This window comes from Pongo pygmaeus, chromosome 10, assembly GCF_028885625.2.
Source record: "Pongo pygmaeus isolate AG05252 chromosome 10, NHGRI_mPonPyg2-v2.0_pri, whole genome shotgun sequence".
Taxonomy (NCBI): Eukaryota; Metazoa; Chordata; class Mammalia; order Primates; family Hominidae; genus Pongo; species Pongo pygmaeus.
In genome coordinates this window covers 24785632-24808025 of record NC_072383.2, presented here as the reverse complement: position 1 = coordinate 24808025, position 22394 = coordinate 24785632, and the positions used below count along the sequence as shown (strand labels likewise).

At 33.9% G+C, this 22394-nt stretch overlaps 1 protein-coding gene and 1 long non-coding RNA gene across 18 annotated transcripts in view; one reads left to right on the top strand and one right to left on the bottom strand.

Annotated features, from left to right (window-relative positions):
- Positions 1-22394, top strand: part of SOX5 (SRY-box transcription factor 5) — a 1038078-nt gene that overhangs the window by 791939 nt on the left and 223745 nt on the right. For all 17 annotated transcript variants that reach the window (XM_054445328.2, XM_054445330.2, XM_054445334.2 and 14 more), the window contains one exon: positions 13742-13828. In XM_054445328.2, the coding sequence (XP_054301303.1) occupies positions 13742-13828 (87 nt within the window). The remainder of the gene's footprint in view (positions 1-13741; positions 13829-22394) is intronic.
- On the bottom strand, positions 283-9221 carry LOC134740364 (uncharacterized). Its single transcript, XR_010127776.1, has 3 exons — positions 9176-9221; positions 7570-7642; positions 283-365 (listed from the first exon to the last, which is right to left on the bottom strand). It is a non-coding gene; the product is annotated as an uncharacterized LOC134740364 (long non-coding RNA).

Below are 22394 nucleotides of genomic sequence, written 5' to 3'. Positions count from 1 at the left end.
TAATTTAATGTAGGTAAGAGCTGGTGGGCTTAAAGGATTTGGTAGTAGCCCCATAGAGAACTACCTACAGGTAATTCAAATAGTGTGAAATAAACTTTTTCCCCTCTTATTTTTTTTTCCTTCCATGCTGTGAAACTTCACTGATCATTATTTTTTAAGTACTTTATATGTCACATCAACAACAGAAAGGCCAAAATATGTATGGAAACAAGAGATTCGATTAAGCTCAAATCAGGTACTTTTTAAAGGTGCTAGGTTCAGTTTTTAAACACCTTCATCTGGCACAGAACTCTTCACATGTTTGGAGATTTGGCTTTGCTGCTTCATAATTTCTGAGGGTGCTACTCTATAAGCTGAACAATTTGCTAAGGAAAAAAAAAGAGAGAAAAATAAGTAACCCAGTTTTATGTCTAGAATTATGGACTAAAATAATACATTGATACCTACTGTATGATAGGAAAACTTGTTAGATTATGTATCTAATGTAATTTAAACATTTTGGAAATTTTCTTATGAAGAATTTAATACCCTCATTATACGAAGTAATTTGTCTTTTGTTCTTTGGTAGCTACCAGGGAACAATAGCGTTTTTGTTTCTTTTTTTAGAAATGAAACACTTTATTTTTAATCTCATAAATGTATGTTTTAAGTAGATAATACAGCTTTCAGTGTTGAACTCTGTCAAGCAATAAAGATCAATTTTAATGATTACAAATTTATTGCAATGACTTACCTGTTTCACTTCCCAGATTTCTTACGTGAAAATATTTGCCTTGTAAAAAAAAAATTGCAACTAGATTATGAGCAGCTACTGTAGTTGGAATTTCAAGTTGGAATGCTTGTAATTTAATTGATGATCTCAACTCTTATTATTGGAACACTTTAATTTATAGGAGTGATTCAAATATATGTTCCTAATTTATCCTAATTACTAGCAATGTTTCATTTAAATCATCTCCTTTGAAGAATTGGGAGAATTTTTCCAATTAGTTGAGGCCAGTGAAGTTTTTTTGAAACTTTCATATTCATCCTGGTGTTCATTTTGGGTGAGAGATGTAATTGTTCTGTAAAAGAGACCCTGTTGGGCTGAGGCAAAACTGCCATAGCAGGTTCTTGGGTGTTTTTTTATACCTTAGAGAAGATTCCCAGCAGTATAAACACCTCTGAGTTTCTGACATGTGGAACACAGACCTTCATGGCTTTAAAAAAGACCATTTCCAAGTTTGTAAAAGGTTGCTCTCTGACCCCTAGGTCAGAAAACTGGGTGGTCTCTTATTTTATTGGACCCATCCATCCCTTTGAGATGAAATACTGATCTATACCTTAATTTTTTAACTGCTTATGTTTCATTGCACTTCACGAAAACCCCTAGACTGTTGTAAATAAGCATTTTTCTACCTTTGAAAATGTCATTCTTTTAAATGGTTGACTCATTAGGAAAGCATGGAATCCATGGCATAGTATGGTGAGCATCCTTGGAGCCCTCCCTACCCCCACCTGCTATTTTTCCTCAGATACATTCGTAAGGAGGGGTTGAGTTCAAATTATATGTAAATATCATACAGTAACTAACTAAATACACATGTGTGTGAAAGAGAAAGATTTAAGTGATATATATCTACAGATCTGTATCTTTATCATTTATTATATATATATATAAGAGTGAAGATGTTCAACATTTACTTCTGAAAAGATCAGTGCAGGAGAAAGAATATTCAACAATACTCTTTCTCTTGCCTTCCCCATATTTCATTATCCTGTTGAATATTTATATATCATGTTTTCCTCTCAGTTACTAGATATGAGACATGATTTTATGGATATTACTCACTGATGTTTTTAAGAATATAGAAAGAATAACCATTCAAAATGTTGTTGTCCTGTAGAAATCCCTGTTAGTTATATTCAAGGTATATAGACTATTTTATTTTCCACCATACCACCCTTTCCAGGATTTGTAATTTCTGGTCCTGCCATTCCCTTAAATAGTTCACACAGGGAGTTTTCTGAATAAAGAGGACTTTATCTCATTTGTTCTTCTCCGATTCATCAAATTACTTGTAACGTGATTCTCTGAGGCTGCTTCACCTCAGTTCTCAACAATTCAGAGATGATGTTCTGGTCGTTTGGCTGACACCTCAGGAGTTTCTCTTTTCTGTTTGCAACTTACATAAACATATGTATGCCTCTTATGTGTATAGTGCATTATGTTGATGAATATATATATATGTGTGTGTGTGTGTGTGTATGTGTGTGTGTGTTTCTGTTTTTTTGAGACAAGGTCCATTCTTGCCCAGGTTGGAGTGCAGTGGCACAATCATGGCTCACTGCAGCCTCTACCTCCCAGGCTCAAAGGATCCTCTCACCTCAGCCTCCCAAGTGGCAAAGACTACAGGCACTCACAACCGTGCCCGGCTAGTTTTGGTTTTGATAGAGACAAAGTCTCACAATTTTACCCAGGCTATTAACTTCTGGGCTCAAGAGAGTCTCTCGCCTTGGCTTCCCAAAGTGCTGGGATTACAAGAGTGTTTCTAATATGTGGTCACATGATTCATAAACCCTTATTTAAGAGCTGTGCAAAATCTTTGATCAAAATACATCAGTAAATAATTTTCTTCATTTTCCCTTATATAATAGATAAATTATATATAGTATTATCCCCTTAGTAGTTTTTACTGCATTTTACTTTGACTTTTTTCTTGCATTAAAAAATGTTACATTTCATGGAGTTGTAAAACAGCAAAGTATTGGAATATATTTGGATTTTTTGTTGATAATATTTAATTATTACTCATGATAGCGTGGTGTTAGTAAAATTCTTGTAACTTTCTAAGAAGAATTCAGTAGATTTTACTCTTTCACATCTTAGTCATTTTAATTCAAAATTTTGAATATTTTGTTATGATGCTTTTATCCATATTTTAATAACCCAAGTCAGTGTTTTCATCAAGGAATTACCTCAGGTCTTAGAAAAGTTCAGATTCCTGGGATTCAAACAAAATATAATGAACCATACTCTCTGATGGCCCTGGAATTTTGCATTTTAAGAAAGCCTCCTGTGATTTTGACCTTTAGGTGGATAGGGTTCGATTCTATTATGCTCTTGATATTATCCTTCATGGCTGGAAAAATATGTAGTATATACTGTATGTTGAACTAATTGATTCTACTATTCTTATCCATATAGTTTAAATTTAACTTTATATTGCTTATGTGATTCAATTATTTTCCTCATTATAGACAAGATGAGAAATTGCTCCCATTTTTGGTTGCTCAGTAGAAATTTTTATAGCAGGTTTAACTGATGACCAGAAGATTACTTTAGAACTTTTACTTTATGGGAATACTGCTATAGTAGCATTTAGAAAAGTCTGTCTGCACATTTATTTACTATTCACTAATTTAATAATTCAAGTAAGGCGTCATTAGCTCTAATTTTGCCTCAATAAATGAAACATTTGGAAAACAACTCAGTGACACTATAGCAATTTGAATAAATGGTTTTAGTGATGGTCACAATTGGTGTATCTTCCTCAGGAGATGGTGAGTTTCCTAAGGTACAGAGGCCATGTCTTTGTTCTCATCACAGTGCCATAGTAGGGGCTTACCCAATTACTGTCAGATAAATGAATGAATACACAAATAGGATATGATGCCTCTTGATCCTTTGTGTCTTGTGTATGCGAGCATGCATGTTTGTGTGAACTGTGCAAAATAAAGAAGATGGCAGTATCCATAAATAAAGTGTATTTTAATTTTTGAAAGTAGTCTAATAGTTCTAATGGTACTTTATGCCATTAAAAGCAAAGATAATACTTTTCATAAAGTTCAGAAATTAAATAAATATTTCAAAAGATTATACATAACTAATTTTATACCCACTGCCTTTATCATTAAGAATGGGAAGTCTCTGGTGATACAGGAAAAGTAAAACTCCACACTCTGCTTTTCTCTTTTTCTGTGTATCCAGGCTTCCTTTAGTTATTTATTGTTGCTGTTTGTTTGCTTCTTTTTTAACTTATTTCACTTATTCCCTCTAATATGAAAATACTTCCAAGGAAAACTCTTTTTTTTTTTCTTTTGGCTGTTTTACACTTTTGACTTCACAGCAACATCATAGCTAACACAGGACTGCAGGTTTCCTTGTTGATTAGATTGTATCGAAGTTTGTGAACGTTAAACGCCCTTTTGCAAATAAAGCTATTGTATTTTCTTACCTAAAATTGCTCTGAAAATGACAAAAATGTGAAATTCATGAAAGGTTGTAAGAGACCAAATAATAAACAAGTTGTTAAGGCAGATGGACTACTTTGGTTGAGAAAGATATGTATGTATATACAAATTTTAATATATAATTTTAAGCAAATCAGAGGGTTTTTTTAATTTTAAAATCTGATTCTGTATATTAGAACATAAAAATATAACTTGAATATAATTCAACTAGCTTTTCAGCTCAACTAGTCAACTACCTGCATATCACAATCTTTGATTTATCATATGAATCATGTCAGCTTTTATTGTTCGTATCTTCTCAGGCATCTGTCAGGCTGAGATTGTGATTTGTTTTCACATATGTTGTGATGGAGAAGATTCAGGATGTGTAGTGCTTTATCAGGCTGTATGTGCTTTAATTCTCACTTCCAGTGGTAAAACATTCTGTCATATTTTTTAAGTATTGAAATTCTTATTCTAATGTATGTTAAATGGTTTTCTATTTCTATACGTCTTGCATCTTCTTTATCTCTACCACCCACTTTAACAATTTTGAATAACAATAACAAAATTCTGCAAATATTAATTTTTGTTTTCAACATGGCCTAGACATCCAATTACACAAAGTGATTATGTGAATTCACTTTTTACAGTAGGATAATTGCTTCCTTTATAATTCAAATACATATTTAGGTAGTTTTTTTCTTAAATATATCAGTAGGCATATATAAGTTGCTCAGAACTATGCACTCTCATCTTTACTAAGCTGCAATATGTTTAAGATATCTTAAGTTTTTCCTCAGTTTGTTTATAAATTTGCCTTGTGAATTTAACTATGCTTTTAAATGCCTGATTCTCATATACTTTATGACGTAATATATAGCTTATAGTTCTTACAGTATTCTTTTCTATTATTTTGTTCTATCTCACATGTACACAGTTGAGAAAATACTATTTCAGATGGAATATATGGAAAATAACAGAGTTATTACAATTGGTCTGTAAGAAAGTTGGTTATTTGATGGATGGACAACAAAAATAGTCATGAAAATCTTTTGTTGGAAATATTTTAATTTTTATAAGTGGACTGTTATGGATACATCATAAATATTTTTCCTCTCAATATTTTATTAAGTTGCTTTTGCTTTTTCATTCTACTCCTCTCACCTTAGTAACCCTCCTATTCTCCACATTCACCCTTCTCATTGTAACTAATAGCTAGAATTTGATTCACATCTCCCCACCCACACTCTGCTGACATCATAAATTATTTGAATCCAAATGGATGATATTCATTAGCTGTGCACTTTACTGAAAGAGCCTTACACAAGAGTGCTGCACTCTCCCATTTTTATTAAAAGTTAAAATGTTTTTGCTGTCAGGAGGGTTGGGTGAGTTAGCCATGATAGAGGACAGGGCTCAGTGCTAATATATAAAAATAATAACTATTACCATTGGTTGAATGACCCTGGGAAAAGAGCAGTACAAAGCTATTTGTTGTTCTCTTTCACTTGTCAACAGCACTGGCTTAAAAGCTTTAGATATTGTTGAGGACCTAATAGAACCTTTGGGAAGTTAGAAAGACAACTGTGAAAAAAAGAAAAAAAAAGGCAAAAATTAATTGTATTTGTGCCGTTTATGGGCATTTTATACATTAACTTAATAGAAGTGGTACCTCCCCAGTCCTTCATACTTACTACATTCCTTTATCATCTTTATTGATAAGATCAAACTGAAGAAGTCATAGGAATGGTAGATAACCAAATACGTTAATAGTAGGTTGTTATTATCATAAAAATGGGTACAAGTAGACCTATTACTCTTTGATGAAACTTTTGATTTTGCGGTAGTTTTCATGACAGGCAAGGTGAAGCATATTTTACTTGATTTTTTGAAATTATTTTCCTAGGTTGTTTTATAGTAAGTTGTAGTTGTAATGTTAGTCAACACTTTTGGGTGTCACTATGTGCCTGGCACTGTTTTAACGGCATTACATAAATTATCTCATTTCCTTCTCGCAACAAGCATGTGAAGTAAGTGCAGTTATTAGCCTCTTTTGCAGGTAAGTGAATGGAAGCATAGAGAGGTTACATTACTTGCCAAAGGGCACAAAACTTAATAAGTGACGAAGTCAGGTTATATGTGACACTACATTATCATTGTAAATATTCAGTAGTAAAACATAAAGGAGATTTTGTGCATGAGGACTAGCTCTTCAATTTCTTGTTGAAATGCTGGGATTTAATATTTGAAATAAGAACAAAACAAAGAGTTGTAGTCTATGTAAGAAAATGCAGTTACTTTGTAAGTGATAGAGTGGATGAAACAATCATTATTCTATCACATATGAATAATGCCTATCTTTTAGTGGAGATTTTTGTGTAAAAAATATGTCTTGTGAGGAGTAAACCTAAGGTTATTGATATGTAGTAATGATACCATATTGATTATGGCATAATCATGTGATAAAAGATATTCTTCTAAAATGTGATATAACACCAATTATATTTGAGCAGGTTCAGCTGATGCAACAAGAAAATTTAAGCCTATGACTAATGATTTAAGTATTACATTACATTTACATTTTTCTAAAAACTCCACATTAAAAATTGTAAAACTTGAGTCAGCCAAAGACATTGTGTTTTTTTGTATTAACAAGCTCTCGTTAACTTTCAAGTGAAAACAAACAAGTATTTTGGCAATACTAAACGTAAAGTATTTCCGGTGTTTAATTCACTTCAGGACAATCACATATAAAAATAAAGCTTATCTAAGTCTTAATGCTATGGAATTTCTTGTGTGTTTCCATTGTTTGTTGTGGTATGTGTTATATTACTAATTTTTTAGAGGTGGAGAATCTTCCTATGTTGCCCAGGCAGGAGTGTGGTGGCTATTCACAGGTGCAAACAAAGTGTGCTACAGCTTCAAGCTCTTGGTCTGAAGCAATATTCTCACCTCAGCCTCCTGAGTAGCTGGGACTGTAGGCCCACCACTGTTCCCAGGTTATTTTTTGATATTTCCTAGAAGAACTTGGTATGTCCAGTGGCAGACTAGCTGTAATACTTGACTAAGGGGACTGTTAAGGGGCCTTCTGGTTTTTAGTGTACAAATAGCTTTCCAGATACGTAAAAGTCAATATTACTTACACTGTGCTGTTTAATATTTGCTCCCTAATATTGTGCAGATATGCAGCTATTGTCAACATGAATTGAACTCTTACTGATATATGATTTCCAGATTTAGCTCAATTTTCCCCTCAAAAATAATTTTATTATAAGTAACTTAATAAATAGCAACATATTAAATTGTAATTAGCCTTTTGAAGAAAAATAAATTTGGTTAAATAAATGCACTAACTTGTATTTATTCTTCAGTTTCATGGGGCTACCAGATGAAAGCTTCCAAGAGTGGAACATCGAGTTAACGGTACCTAATTTAAACAGATTATCGAGTTAATAATACTTAGTTTTAAAACAGATTAGCCACCAGTACCACCTATCAAATAATTACTAATTTAAGCTAGACAAAGTGAATAAAATAGAACTACAATTTCATTTTTCAAGAGTTTGGCCATCTACGTAAAAAACTTTGTGGTAGTATGTGATATACTGTTAAGAACACTGAACTGGAAATTGGACTGCAAGTTCTGCTTTTATATAGGTTTGTGATATTAGGCAAGTTATTTAGCATCTCTAATTGGTACTTTTTTAGTCTGTAAAATGAAAAGTTTGGTCTAAACCAGTTATTACCCAAATTGTATTGAGCCATACACACAGTCATCTCCCAACACTAATTTCCTTGGTCAAATATTTTAAAAATACTATATAATCTGTAACTAGCTTAAAAATTGCCAGTCTGTTAGTACATAAAATGATCTAAATCTTGTAGAGAGGAAATATAAATTTGTTTAGTGTTAATTAGATTTGCATGACAATTGAATGCATATGTTGTTTTAGTTTTACGTAGCCAAACCATTTATGTTCCATTTATGTCAGATATGTGTTTTCCTCAATTGCTTTTGTGAAGTGCTTATCTAAATGATGTATAAAGACCTTTTCAGCTCTGTAATTCTTATTTTATGGCATGAATAGTCTACATATGCTTTTGCTTTCTTACTTTGAAGGAGATATTGGTATATTTTGAAATCTAGTTACTTCCAGAAGACAACTTGCATTCCTCAATGTGTACACTATCACATGTCAAGAATAGCACAGCTTAGTTTAAGCTACAAAATTAAAGTATAAACAGTGATAGGTTTGGTATAACCTAACTCCTGCGACTTTGTTTAAAAGTCAAATATCATACATAACGTACTTTTTGTTTGTTCGATTTTTCAATGAGCTCTGCCACAGCAGCTGAAGGGAGATTAAGGAAAAAAACCTACATAAACACAAAGCAAATACCTGAGCTTGTGTGTAAAGCTACTGCACTGGAGTGAATGTGGTTTAATTCTTGGCACTGGCAGCTTGTTGGAGAATTACAATATGTTGGCATGAGGCTCTAGGTCTCATTGTTCCAGATGAGGGGGTCGGTCTTAAGAGTGTTTGGCACTAAAGGGAAAAAGGAGTGAGAGTTACAGGGAATGAACAGGCCCTAAAGAGGCAGGATGCTGTTGTAACAATGGCTGGCACAGTTGGGGGGGCCATTCACTGGTGGGGATTGCCATAGGCATTGATGTGAGGAAGCATATGTGAGCAAAAGAGGCAAGAGCGAGAAGGGAAAAGCAAGCAAATGTATCAGAAGGGTCCTGTTGGCAGAAAGAAACAATAGCGATCCAGTTAGACTCATCTTTAATATTAGTGTGTTGATGATGAAGGGTATATTTTATTTTTAATTTGTCTTATATCCATCCTATTTCCTAACTTTATTTTCTTTTTTAAAATATAAGCATTTACCTTTCCCCTAAAGAGACAGATCCTTAAATTAAGAGAACCTGGTTTTATATTCCATCTGTTCTACTTACTGATGAGCTGATGTTGGGCAAAGCATCTTTCTGAGCCTTAGTTTCTTCATCTGCAAAATGGATATAACAATTATATATGCCACTGACAAAATTGTATCTGGCAGCATTCTGTAAATGGAAATGCTATGCAAATAATGATTATTAACTCACACTTATTTTTAATATAGGGAGCCCTAGATCTTACTTTGAAGGTAATCATGATATTCCAGTACTTGGGAGAATGAACTCTCAGGAGGAGGAATTTTTGGGAGAATCTTTCAGAGTTAAGTGAAAAACATGACACGTCTTAACATGAAAATAGAAGAAACTCATAAATATGTACATCTACTGGGTACCCACAAAAATTTAAAAAAAAATAAAGGAAACTTCAGAATTTGAACATTTGCAAATAACTAGGCACCCCACGTACCATATTCGTAGTACAAAATACGATTCTATGCTTGTGCATTTTTAAAATCTTATTTTAGAAAATTAAATATTTAATAGATAATTACTATCTATTCACTCCATAAGCAGTGAAGCAGCACTTACACTTACATAATTGTGTCAAATTTCACTTTACTCATATTCACACGTTAACAAACAGGTATATTGTAAATATTGGGCTTCTGCCATTTGGTCCTTTACATATGGTAGAAACATGAATTTTCTACCATATCTTTACCATTTTCAGAGAAATGTAATCACTGCTATATGTCCATTCATTGTGCTCATTATTATGAGATTATTTCTCACTGCTATTTCAAGAACTACCAGTGGAAACTAGCAGTTAGTAGAGTATTGAATGTGGATTTTTTTTGAAGCTCTTAGCTTTACAGAAATTCAGAGAGAGGGGTGAAGTGGGTGAAATGATGTCTTATGATCCCCTTCCCTCCTCACCCCCACAGGCCAATCTAGCCAGTGTCACTGTCTTGGAGAGAACCCAGGTTGTTTGAGTTATAGCCCAATATTCCTTCTACTATATAAGTAAAAATAATTTCATTGTATATCTCTGCTATATACTTATAGGTTGTCAGTAAATTATCCAGAATACTAGAGTGCAAGGCATATAATTGGACCACACCCTGAAAACAAGAACTGTAAAAAAGCCTACCTTTTAATTCCACAGTTGCTGCTCATACATATGTGTTACCCTAGAACATTTATCAAGTTTTTACTTCATCCATCCAAGGGAGTTAGTAAGAATCGTTTTTCCTACTATCCAGGACTGTTTTGTAGATTAAATGAGGGAGAGTGCGTGTGTGTGTGTGTGTGTGTGTGTGTGTGTTAGTTTTGTGTTGCCATAACAGAATAACACAGACTGAATGATTTATAAAGAAAATAAATTTATTTCTCACAGTTCTGGAGACTGAGAAGTCCAACCTCAAGGTGCTAGCATCTGGTGAGGGCCTTCTTGCTGCGTCATCCCATGGTGGAAAGCAGAAGAATAAGAGAGTGCACACACGAGAGACAGACGGAAGTTGTACCCTGAAGCCTTTCTATAATCAGCCTTAATCCATTCATGTGGGTGGAGCCCTTATGACCTAAATACCTTCCATTAGGCCTCACCTCCCAACGCTTTTGGATTAGGGGTTAAATTTTCAACACATGCTTTTGGGGGGACCCATTCAAACCATAGCAATGTATGTGCTGCAAAGAACAAAGATTTTGGGATCCAATAGGTAGAATTTAGCTCCATATTGGGCAAGTCATGATAACTTCCTAAGTTTTGGTTTCTTAAATGGTAAAACAGACGTACCAATATCTAATTCAGCAGATTACTGTGAGAAGTCTGAGATATCACATGTAAAGGACCTGGTACCTTGCTTAGCACTTAGCCCTCTAAATAGTAGCTATTATTATCGTTTTGTTGTTGGTAAGAGAGTTAGGAATGTGTAGGAAAAAGAAAAAAAACTTACTTCAAGACCTCAGTTCTGCCCGTTACATTTTGTGGAACCTCAGAGCAATTCTCTTTTTTATTTTTGCTGGTGCTGCTTCATCTCTTTAAACCTGTAACATAGATGTTACACAATCTAAGTCTTCAGTGGTTATTATCATTAAATGAGAGAATACAGATAAAAAACCTCTAGCATAGTTCCTGGTACATAGGCTGCTAAATAAATGTATTTGAATCTGAATTTAAAGTATATACGTCATCTAAGTTGTAAGTATGAGTGTCTTTATTCATCCACAGACAGGACAACCCTGAGTTAGATATGTTTCTGATTTTACATTTTCAAAATAACTTAGTCTTAAAGAAGTTATTCTTTTTTTTTTTTTTTTTTTGTTTTTTTTTTTTGTAGTGTGTGCTTAAAAGTCAAGTACTTGAACAAACTGGCTCTGTTTACCAGCCTTATATCTTTATGCTAGTTAATAAAGAGGCCAGGAATGTTCTGCAGGTTTCAGAAATCTGGCTGCTGTTTCTTTAACTCTGCAACTTAGACAGAAGACTTCTGTTTCTTTATGAGCACACTACAGTGAATATTTTGTCTAGCTGCAGGGGAAAAGCTTTGTCATGGACTTTGCAGACAATAACCTTAAAAGTAAAATGGTCTGCTTTTGGTGCCTGGAGGTTCAGGGGCCTATTGTTAGTGCACAATGGATTTCTATTGCTGCATTCCTGCTTTGCAAAGGTTTGTTAGCTGTTAATGACTGACAGTACTCTATTGCAAATACCGTATTGGCTGTGCCCTGTTTACATGCTACTCAAGAATTTTTGTAGAGTGCTGGAAAAAAGAAACAGTGGTGTTTGTTTGACCTACTCTGATAAGGTTTAAGAAATAATTTTACTCTCAAACTGTTTACTGGGAATGTGGAAATGTTGGAAGTCCTTGCGGAAGTATTTCAAAGTTACGTTTAAAGCCTCAATGAAGAGAAATACTGGTTATAATATGAAGATGTTTACTCTGTTTTATGACTCCTAGAGTTGCTGTTAATATTCTGAAACAATACCATATAGAAATTGGGATATTTTAAGAAAAATTAAAAGTAAATTTGTCAGTATTAGTTCCTTAAATGTGAAAAATAAAGCTATGTATTTTGTTCCGAAGGAAAAAATCCATTTTTCATTCATTCATTTCAACTGCATTCATTCATTTCAAATTCATTCTGTAGGTAAATGTGCATTTATTAAGTTGTTGTAAGTGCATATACATATTTGCATATATGTATATATGTATACATATAGACTATGTAAAAGAATAATCATTCAGAGACTTTCACCATTTTATTTTCCACAAGTTTCTGACATGTGAGACGGAAGTGTTCCATATTGTTATTTTTTTTCCCCAAGGAAAATTGCACCTCTGCTTTGTTGAAAACTCCACACAGGCTTTTTGACTCTGCTAGCTGATCGCTGTAATTAGATGGGGCCCTGGAAAAAGTAGACAGCATTAACTAAACATGATGATGAAAACTCTCTAAAATGCATTTTACTGTGGGGAAAATTAACCAGTTTCTAATAATATTACGGTCTCTAGGCCAGACAGTCCCTTTGATAAGTTAACATGTACCCCCTTTATGCTCCTAGTAGGGGGTAAACAAATGCCTGAACAAACACAAATACACATAAACACCAATGTGGAGAATGGCAGTGTATGTCTTAGGTCTGTATAATAAGTGTGGGTATTGTTATTTAGATGGAGCATACTGGGACACTTATCTTTTAGTACATTCCATTTTCTAAGTGAATGCTGCGCTAATCGCGGGATTGAAAGCCATTGTAATTGTGTATCCATCTAAGTGCTGACAAGAATATACAATTATATTGTTTGAAACTGAGTTTAATGTTTGGGAGTTTTTATTGGCACTTATATTTACTTATACATTAAAGTTCAACACAAAAGGAAAGGTCAAAAACTATGTTATATGTAGAAACAAATACCAGACTAAAGCAGCACCTTGCTTTCTAAAATGTGTGTGCCCTGTCCGAATACAGGGCATTTTAAAAGTGTGATACAAATCTGAAATAAGCAAATAATAGGTTTCCATTATAGGCAGCATTCCTCACTTCTCTAGATTTTCCAATCTTTTTAAAGCTTCTTTTATACCAACTTTTTTTTTTTTTTTTTTTTTTTATGTTCGCGGTACTGGCAAATCTTACGACAGTGTGCTTACCGCCACACGTTGTTAAACACATATTATAAAGTGGATGTAATTGTAAACACACAGAGGGATATAATTACATGTAGCAGATTTAAGAGCTAATTCTTTGCCTTTTTTTACTCTGCATTTTATCAACATAATTATTTTTTGACTGCAGAGTAACACCCTGAAATTGACAAGCATCCATTATAGCAAGAATTTGTTCACCAAATTGAAAAACAATGAACCGCAAGGTTTATGTGTACCCATTGTCATAAAGAATTAGTATGGCTTTGTTCCGCAAGAGGAAAAAGCTAATGATTTTGAAACAGCAGGTGACAAAACACATTCTTTTTTTCCACCCCTGTTATCAGTTTTTTGATGAAGCCATTATGAAGTGGGGCTGGGATAGGGATGGCCTTATTTTTAGCAGATAGACTTTTAATGAGCTCCATTGTAAGGAGAGTCATGTTGATTTGCTTACTTCTTTTTTTCTTTACTTAGAAACCCCCAGTATTGAAAAACTACTCTCAAAGGACTGGAAAGACAAGCTTCTTGCAATGGGATCGGGAAACTTTGGCGAAATAAAAGGTAATACGGTGTGATTATTTTTATCCAAAATGTAGCAAAATGAAGTTGATATTCAGAAATAGTAATGGTGATAAAGTATTTCTGCCCTCACCTCTTCTGCTTCTTGCATTCTCTATGTTTGGGGTTTCTTCTTTCTATCTTGAAGGAGGATATAGCAGGGTTCTTATATTCTTTCTTTCTTTGTGCCTTATGGAATAAATGAAATGTTTTCAACAGAATCACCCCAACTATACCTCTAACAGGCTCTGATTTTCATCATTTTAAAAAAATTAAATGGTTTATTTTATAAGTAAGAATGTACCTATAGCAAGGTTAAAAACTGTATTTTATAAGATTTTGTACAATGTATATATAAGAAATATGGGTGTATAGAACCTAAATTTAAAACCAGAAATGACGAATGGGGAGAGCATAATAAAAGGTTGTTTTGTACCAGTCAGGGTAACAATTTGTTTTGGTTTTATTTGAATCAGCAATTACATCCAACCAAGAAAAGTTCTATAAAACTATTCATATCGTAATAAACTCCTACCAATAACAAGGGGAGAAGATTTAATTTCTTCATATAAAATAAAAGCAAATTATCCTTTCAATTAATTTAAAAGTATGTTTTCTCAAAACACAGTAGGCAGTCTATGGTTTTCTATTTGTTGCTAGTAGGACACTTAAGATTCTGAGTTCTACAGTAGGATTTTGAGAAAGTCAAGATACTTAGTCATCAGTATAAAATATTTAGTTATATATTACTGTGTACATTTTTGGTAGAGGCTGAATATACATTTAAGACATCACTAGATTTATATTATTATAGATGTAGAAATATATGTATAAATAACTTTTTTGCGTATGTGTGTCTGTGCAAGTGTTTTCCCAATGAGAGAAGCAATTTTCTCTCTTAAGGCTTTACTCCATCAGTGTATCCTGGAGAAAGGCAAAGCATCGGTCTTAAATGTTTGGCCTACATGACATTAACTTCTGGATATCTAAAAACTTCCGGAAAATGTTTGGCTGAATATTTCACTTTTCATGCAGATCATTTGGAATTACATGTATTTAGGCTATGATTACCTGTGAAAGGGTGATAAGAAAATGAATTGGTGCTAATCAACAAATTCAGTAACCAAAATCTACAGTGGAATGAAATTCAAATGAATGAGAATCAATATGCCTTAAAGAGCTTGAAGAGAAAGTTTAAGGAGAACTGAGAAGTTTCATCTTCAGAGGCAGCAGGTCCTTGATATTATTTTGATGGATTTTAACCCATTTACCCCTGAGGCATAAGATGCATTCTCCAAGGTTTTTTATTCTCCTCTGACCTAGGTAATAACTCAGAGTAGAGCAGCGAAGACTGCCTTTTCCAAGCCTTCTGATCTCATTCCAATGGAGGACAAACATTTTTTCCCTCCCTCGTTTTCCTTCACAAGTCAAACTTAAAAGCAGTAACAGCAGTGATGACAAGCTTAGAGGAAAGCTCAGCTGTCCCTTTCAGGCTTGCCTTGGGGGTTAGTTTAGGAAGCTACAGTACAATCACAAAAGAAGTTTCTGTCTTTAATTTTGAGTTTTTAAGCTTCACATTCAGAGTACAAGTTAGGTTATTGTCCTCTGATTCTGTTCAAAACACTGTTTTCTGATGCATTTGAAAAGCAACTGTAGGTCTTTCTTCTGTTCAGGGCATGGTTATTAGGTGTTCAACTCAGGTTTGGCAGTAAACCTAGAAAACAGCACTGAGTTACTTTTCCTACTGACTGCCCGTGACAGTTGCAATTACTATCCATTGTTCATAGGTGGCTAGAAAGTGGAGAGGATACAATAGTGTGTTGCCCTCTGGGGGTAAGTGAATTTGACTTAAAGGTTCTTGTTGGGGGTCAGGCACAAAGATTATGTAGGTCCCAGGAATGTAGTTTTCCTGCCACTTCAGAAGTTAGACAAGAACAATGGCTTAGTTGTTTAGGAAGTTATTTTTTTAGGCAAATAAAGATGTAAGTCTTATGCTGTCTTATACTTGTTTAGTTGAGGGAGGGAAGAATAAGTAAATTTTTTTAAAATCTGAAAATATGAATGTATTGAATTATTATTTATGAAGGTTAATTTAAAATAATGTATTTAAATAGATCCTTTGCATATGTTAGGATGTTTCCGGCCTTTACAGTACTCACAGAGCCTTGCTGTGCGTGGAAACTTTTCTCCTCCATTTATATTAGCCAGTTTCCATTTAATTTTTAATTAGTTCCAGGAGATGTGTGAGTGAATAAGTCTGTGCATGTGTGTATGCCCTTTTCCCTTTTCTGAATATTTCATACTATAGCCAAGTGAGGACTGAGCTCTATTTTTAAGTGCTGTTTTAAATTGCTATCAGTGAATCAGTTTCAGAGCATTTGGACAAATATTACAATCATAGCTTGGAAGGGTTTAGAGAAGTGTTTCTTACTATTAATGTTCAAAAAGTAGAAATGGTAGACTTTTTAAAATAGGAAAAATGAATAGCACTTGATTTGGAGAGTTTAGCTATCAATAAATAGTTGTCATGCCCACTTAAAGTCAATCTCATTTTTCAAGAAACAATGTGAGTTAGTAAAGGTCACCTACTTCTAAGAGCATAAAGTTATTTTTCATGTTGGATTATTTTACCTGTTAGAATTCATGCCATTTTATGCTCTGGTACTTTGGAAATGTGAATTAGGTTTTAAAGTTACATTAGAAACAATCCTCTAGCAAACACATAAAAAGGACACTCGATCTGGTTTTGCAGAACAAAACAGTTTGACTGAAAACTTCTGCCAACAGCAGTCAATATATGCTATAAACTGATTAGCTGCCCAAAAGAAGTATTTGTTTCTTCTTTACTTATAAGCGACGTAGTATAACTGGTCAGTTTACAGATTCTTTTGCCCTTATCTGTAGCAGAAGCACTGAGTAACAATAATGTGAAAGGTGAAGAAATACCTTTTAGAGTCTCGTAGTTATTGAGTGCGGAGGGAGAAACAATGCCTTTACTCCAGTTGGCAACCAGTAGTCACACACAGTTTCAGCTAGCATGAAATTCCATTACACTGAAGGTCATTCATTGCATTGGTACCTCACCTGAGGATAGTATCTGGGGATCCACGTCGGCTTTAACTAATCTAAGCAGATCATTTGTTTTTCAACAAAGTAATTGCAAAATTTGTATTTTGCTGACTTAATGTTTATTTGTAGAATTATAACACAAATATCTGCATGCAAAATACTCTCAATTGTTTTTATCTTGATAAAAGCAGAGCTGTGTATGGGAGGTTCTCTGGCCAAGTCACTTTAAAAAATTCTAGACCAGTTTCTCTACCTGCCTTATTTCAAGAGTTTTTTAGAGCCTGGTTTGTTTCCCCTCAGAATCTCTGATGGATTCTTCTGACCCTGTCATGGTGCATTAATTCAGGCCCACAAACTGTTGAATCTGTTTTTAACAAAAGTGCCAGGGGCATTTGATATAATTCAACAAATGGTTCTTTTGCAAGGCTATAATTTTGTGTATTCTAGAAGAAGGGCTATAAAGGCAAACACCAAACACCTCTAGAACTGCCAATAAGGGATTCAAGGAGATAATCCATTCAGCAATACTATAGCCTTTCAGAGCTCATGAATTAAAGACATATGTAATGTAGATTCAGTGTGTGGATTAAAGTAGATAATCTTTTAGGTGGCATGTAAATGTTTGAGACAGAAGATATATAGAGTCAGTCAGTGGCTTGAAAGGGATGATTATGTCTAAATAACATTAGATGATTTGAAAAAAGCAGGCTTAGAATAGGAATCAGATCCCAGGTAAAAAATCTGGTAAAGGATCCTGTAAGTTTTATAAATTTAAAACATGGAAACTAATATTCAGCATTTCAATATGTAAGGGTTTATATCACTTCAAAAGTTGTTTCAAACATGTTCTTTTAAAATCCAGTAAAGATTTAAGAATCATGTGGTTTACGAATAGTAATCTTGTTGTTATTACATTTGTACATTAACCTAAAACATGTATATCTGCACATTTTTACAAAGGGGTTGGAAATGTTTATTATTTTCTGAGAGAGCTGTTGGATCTGGAATTTGTTCAATACAAGAGTCAGCCACAAGGAAGGTACACAACATGTAGTCATTTACTTCTAAATAAAGTAAATGTTTAATGTTTTTAATCTACTAAGCTTGTTTTATAGTTCCTCTGTAGTTGCTTATGAGTAATGTTTTCACTTTTTGTAAAAACTATTTCACAAGAACTAAAGAAAGACTGCTGGCGCGTAGAATATAAGTTTTCAAAATAAGTTTGGCAATGTCTATAAAAGCAAAGAGTGAGTACATTTTCTATAAACCAGTGATTTGCTCCGTCTCATGACGCCAGTGTCCTCATGCCAGTGTGTAAATACAGCTAGTGATCGGAAGAAAAGGATAGGTCACTGTATCTCAATTATCTGTATATTGATAGTCCAGTTCACAATTAGGAAATTTTATATACTTTGTACTTTTTAAGGTACTTAATAATGTGTCTTAAACATAAGGTTAATCAAATACTAAACTCTTACATATTTAATATGGGCTTTATATTGGAAAAAATGCTCTCCTCAACATGTTTCTCATTTAAAAATGCATTCATTCATTTAAAAAGAATCGCTTGTTTGAGAAGCATAAAGATTCTAAAATCAAAATAATTATAAACACATTATTTGTTTTCTTGTAGATATGAATTCCAAAGCTTGTTTAAATACTCTCCAGACTATTGGGTAATGCAATTAACCTAAAACCTTTTCCTGTTTTGTACTAAAATTTACTAGGAAAGCGTGGTGTAGCCACAGTGATTTGATGTTATGTGGGCTGATTCTCCCAAGTACTCGTGGAAATTGGGCTACCACTTTTGGTTTATTTCCTCATCTACTCATTTTTAAAAAGTTGCCGATTATGATTTATTGCCTGCTACTTAGTGAACATCTTCTTACAGGCACAGTGTAAACATCTTTCTTACAAAATTATTGTGACAACATTATTTAACTCTGATTTTACATGTGAAAAAGTTGAGACTCAGAAATTAATTGTCAAACACCACATACTCTAGTTGTGGCAGAGTCAAAATTTGAACTTAACTTCTCACTGCCTCTAAGGCCTGTGTTTTTTTATGTAATGCTTAGCAGCCTGTCTTCAACAGAGTTTGACTGGGTGATCTCTAGAATCGAGAATTAAAACTGGAGAACATTTCTAGACCTACCAAACCTGGATGAAGAACTTCTATAATTTGCATCCAAGATACTCTGTCCTTAGATCTGTCCCTAGCACACACACACTCAGTTTTGTATTTTTCCCTGTTTACATATTGACCGGCCCCTTGTAGACTACCTAATATTCTGTTGGCTCAAAGTTTGGAATGTAGTGCATATTTGAGGAAGGAATGACAAGTGAAAAATGCCATGTTTTAGGATAACTATTATTGACTACATTCCAAATGCAGCAGATTTAACATGATATTTTAAAATAATGGTTTTTATATTTCAAGTACAATAAGTAAGTGGATGGAATAGTTTTGGAAAAAGTTTCTAAAATTACAGTCTCCATTAAAAGGTGACATTTTTAAATAAGATGTTTTATAGAGCAATACTTTTTTGAAAAGGTAACAAGAATAACCCTTTCACTCACTATAGAAATTATAATGCATACATCTCTCTCATAATGTCCCAGAAACAAAACATCCACCATGGGGCAACAGTGGTGAAGACTATAGCTACTTGTTAATTATTTTATTCACTCTAATGGTGTCACCCTTAACATGGAAAGTTTTCCACATTAGATGTATTTAAATCTAAGCCAAGGCCCACCTTTTGGGATACTGAAGCAAAAACAACAACATTATCATGTCAAAAGAAATCATAAACATATTGGAAAAGGTAAGAATACTTATAGTATTAGGGTACAAGAAGATGTCAATTAATTTATACTCAGTCATTTAATAAACTATAGTATTCCTTACATAATTTTAATTGATTCCAACTTCTGAGGGGTATCTATACTGCAGTAAAGAATATGTAGCTAAATTTTATCAAAGTCTGATTAAATTCTTTCTCAATGTAAAGAACCAGTTAATAGATGTTTGCATGTAGGATAACCTAACAAATACTCCTTTTATGAGCTGTAATAGTGCCATTTTTATTTAGCCTTTTTGATGAGGGGAAGTCTGCCTTTTCTCTTTTTGTTGGATAAGAGTGCTGCTGAAAGAAGCTTCCATTATAAATTTAGACTAACTTAGTTTTTATTCATTTTATTTTCAGTTTATTCAACAAAGGCTGTTATCTGTCTTGCCATGTGGTAGCTCTGGAGATATAATGGTAGCAAATACCATTAGTATTTAGTAGACAGATTTCTGCCCTCCTAGAGCTTATAGCCTAGTAGTAGTTCTTCATTAGGCGGAATATTAAAAGGCAATACAATGAATGATTTTTAGATGTTTCAAGTGGAATACCAGTTGAAAGTGACATCTCCATAAAAAAATTAAACCAAGTAAAGTCTTGTTCAAATTGTAACACTAGTAGTCTGACAAACACAAATAATAAAATAAACAAACCACCCTGGCAAAGATTTTCACTTTGAAACAAAGAATTAAATTTTTGGTAAGTTTTTTGAGGGAAGAAACGCAATTAGTTTACTTTTAGCTCTAAACTTCTAGGACATTTTTTTCTAAAGTGAGTTTACTTTTACTTTTTCTTTATTTGAACAATAGTTCCCAATGGTTTACTTTGATTTTGATGATTTGATTTCAAGCCATTTATCGATTTCATTTGGGTGGAGTAAAACAATAATGGGGAAATAGCAATTTTCATGTATTTTTTCTTATTATTTTGATGTTTTTGAGATCATCTTTAATTCAACCCTGATGAGGGTTATTCCTGTGCATAAAATTGTACAGTATCAGCTAATCAAGGACTTTTCATTGTTCTTAAGTTTATTTATTTTATTCACTCAACAAGTGGTCGTATATCTGTATAAAGGTATCCACTATGTGTTAGGCATTATTCTGTAGATACTGGAAATACAGTGTTGAACGAAACAAATTATAATAGTATCCTATTATCATAAAGCTTATACTCTACTGGGAGATACATAAATAAATAACTATATCAATAAGAATATAACATATAATGCTAACTACTATAGTATAAAAATTGAGTGATGTGATAGAAAGTGAGATGTGATTGCTTTTATAATTCCAGTGGTCAGCGAAGGCCCTCCGAGGAGCCGGACTTTAAGTTATTACCTTGGATAGATTTGATTGTATTCTTTTTTTTTTTTTTTATCTCTTTCATTTAAATTTAAGCTATCTGAAGGCATGCATTCTTTTCTGGCTTGTTCTCTTAGTATCCTCAACACTTAAAAGCAGTATGAGGCACATGGGAGCTGCCCTGTGAACATATGCTGAATGAATTAAAGAAAAAAAGCCAGTCATTTAAAGAGGAAGATTTTGCTCCACCAGGAGAAATTTGACAATGTCTGGAGGCATTTAGGGGCATTATAACTAGGAGTGAGGGTCCCACCTGCATCTAGAAGATGGAGGCAAGACCACTCCCCATGAAAATTGTCTGGCCTAAATGTCAACTGCGCTGAGGTTGAGAAACCTGGGTCTGGGCGAAGAGTTTTCTGAGGGTAAAAGTTAACATTCAAAGGTCCTATGGTGGGAGCAAGTTTGCATATTGGTATTAGAGGAACTCAAAGAAGCATACTGACAAAAGAGAAAATGGGAAGAGATAATGCCAGGGAAGAAGGCAAGGGCCACACCATTCAGGGCTTTGTAAGGGTAGGAGTTTGCATTTTATTCCATGTGCAGAATAAAGCTTTGAAACAGTTTTATACAGACATATGGCATGACTTGATTTACCTTTCTAAGCAGATAACTATGAACGTTTGTTTGGAGAATGGATTTTAGTAAGGAAACAAGTAGAAATAGAGACAATGACTAGAAAGCAATTGTTGTAGTAAAGGCAAGAGATGATAGTGGCCTGGATTAAGGAGTAATAGTGGAAATGAGATACAGAGACTGATTTATAATATGTTCTAGGGTTGATCAATTTCCAGTGAATTATATAGGGAAGATGAGGTAGACAGAAAATGAACACCTGGATTTTGACTAAGCAATGTATGGATGGTGTATTAGTCTGTTTTCACGCTGCTGATAAAGACATACCCGAGACTGGACAATTTACAAAAGAAAGAGATTTAATGGACTTACAGTTCCACATGGCTGTGGAGGCCTCACAGTTATGGCAGAAAGTGAAAGGTACTAAACATGGCGGCAGACAAGAGAAGAGAACTAGTGCAGGGAAACTCCCCTTTATAAAATCATCAAATCTTGTGAGACTTATTCACTATCACGAGAATAGCACGGGAAAGACCCACCCCCATGATTAAATTACCTCCCACTGGCTCCCACCCACAACACATGGGAATTGTGGGAGCTAAATTCAAGATGAGATTTGGGTGGGGACACAGCCAAACCATATGAGATCATGATGTCTTTTGCTGAGCTGGCGATGACTGAAGCTGGTTCCCTTCCCTCATGACTTTGTCT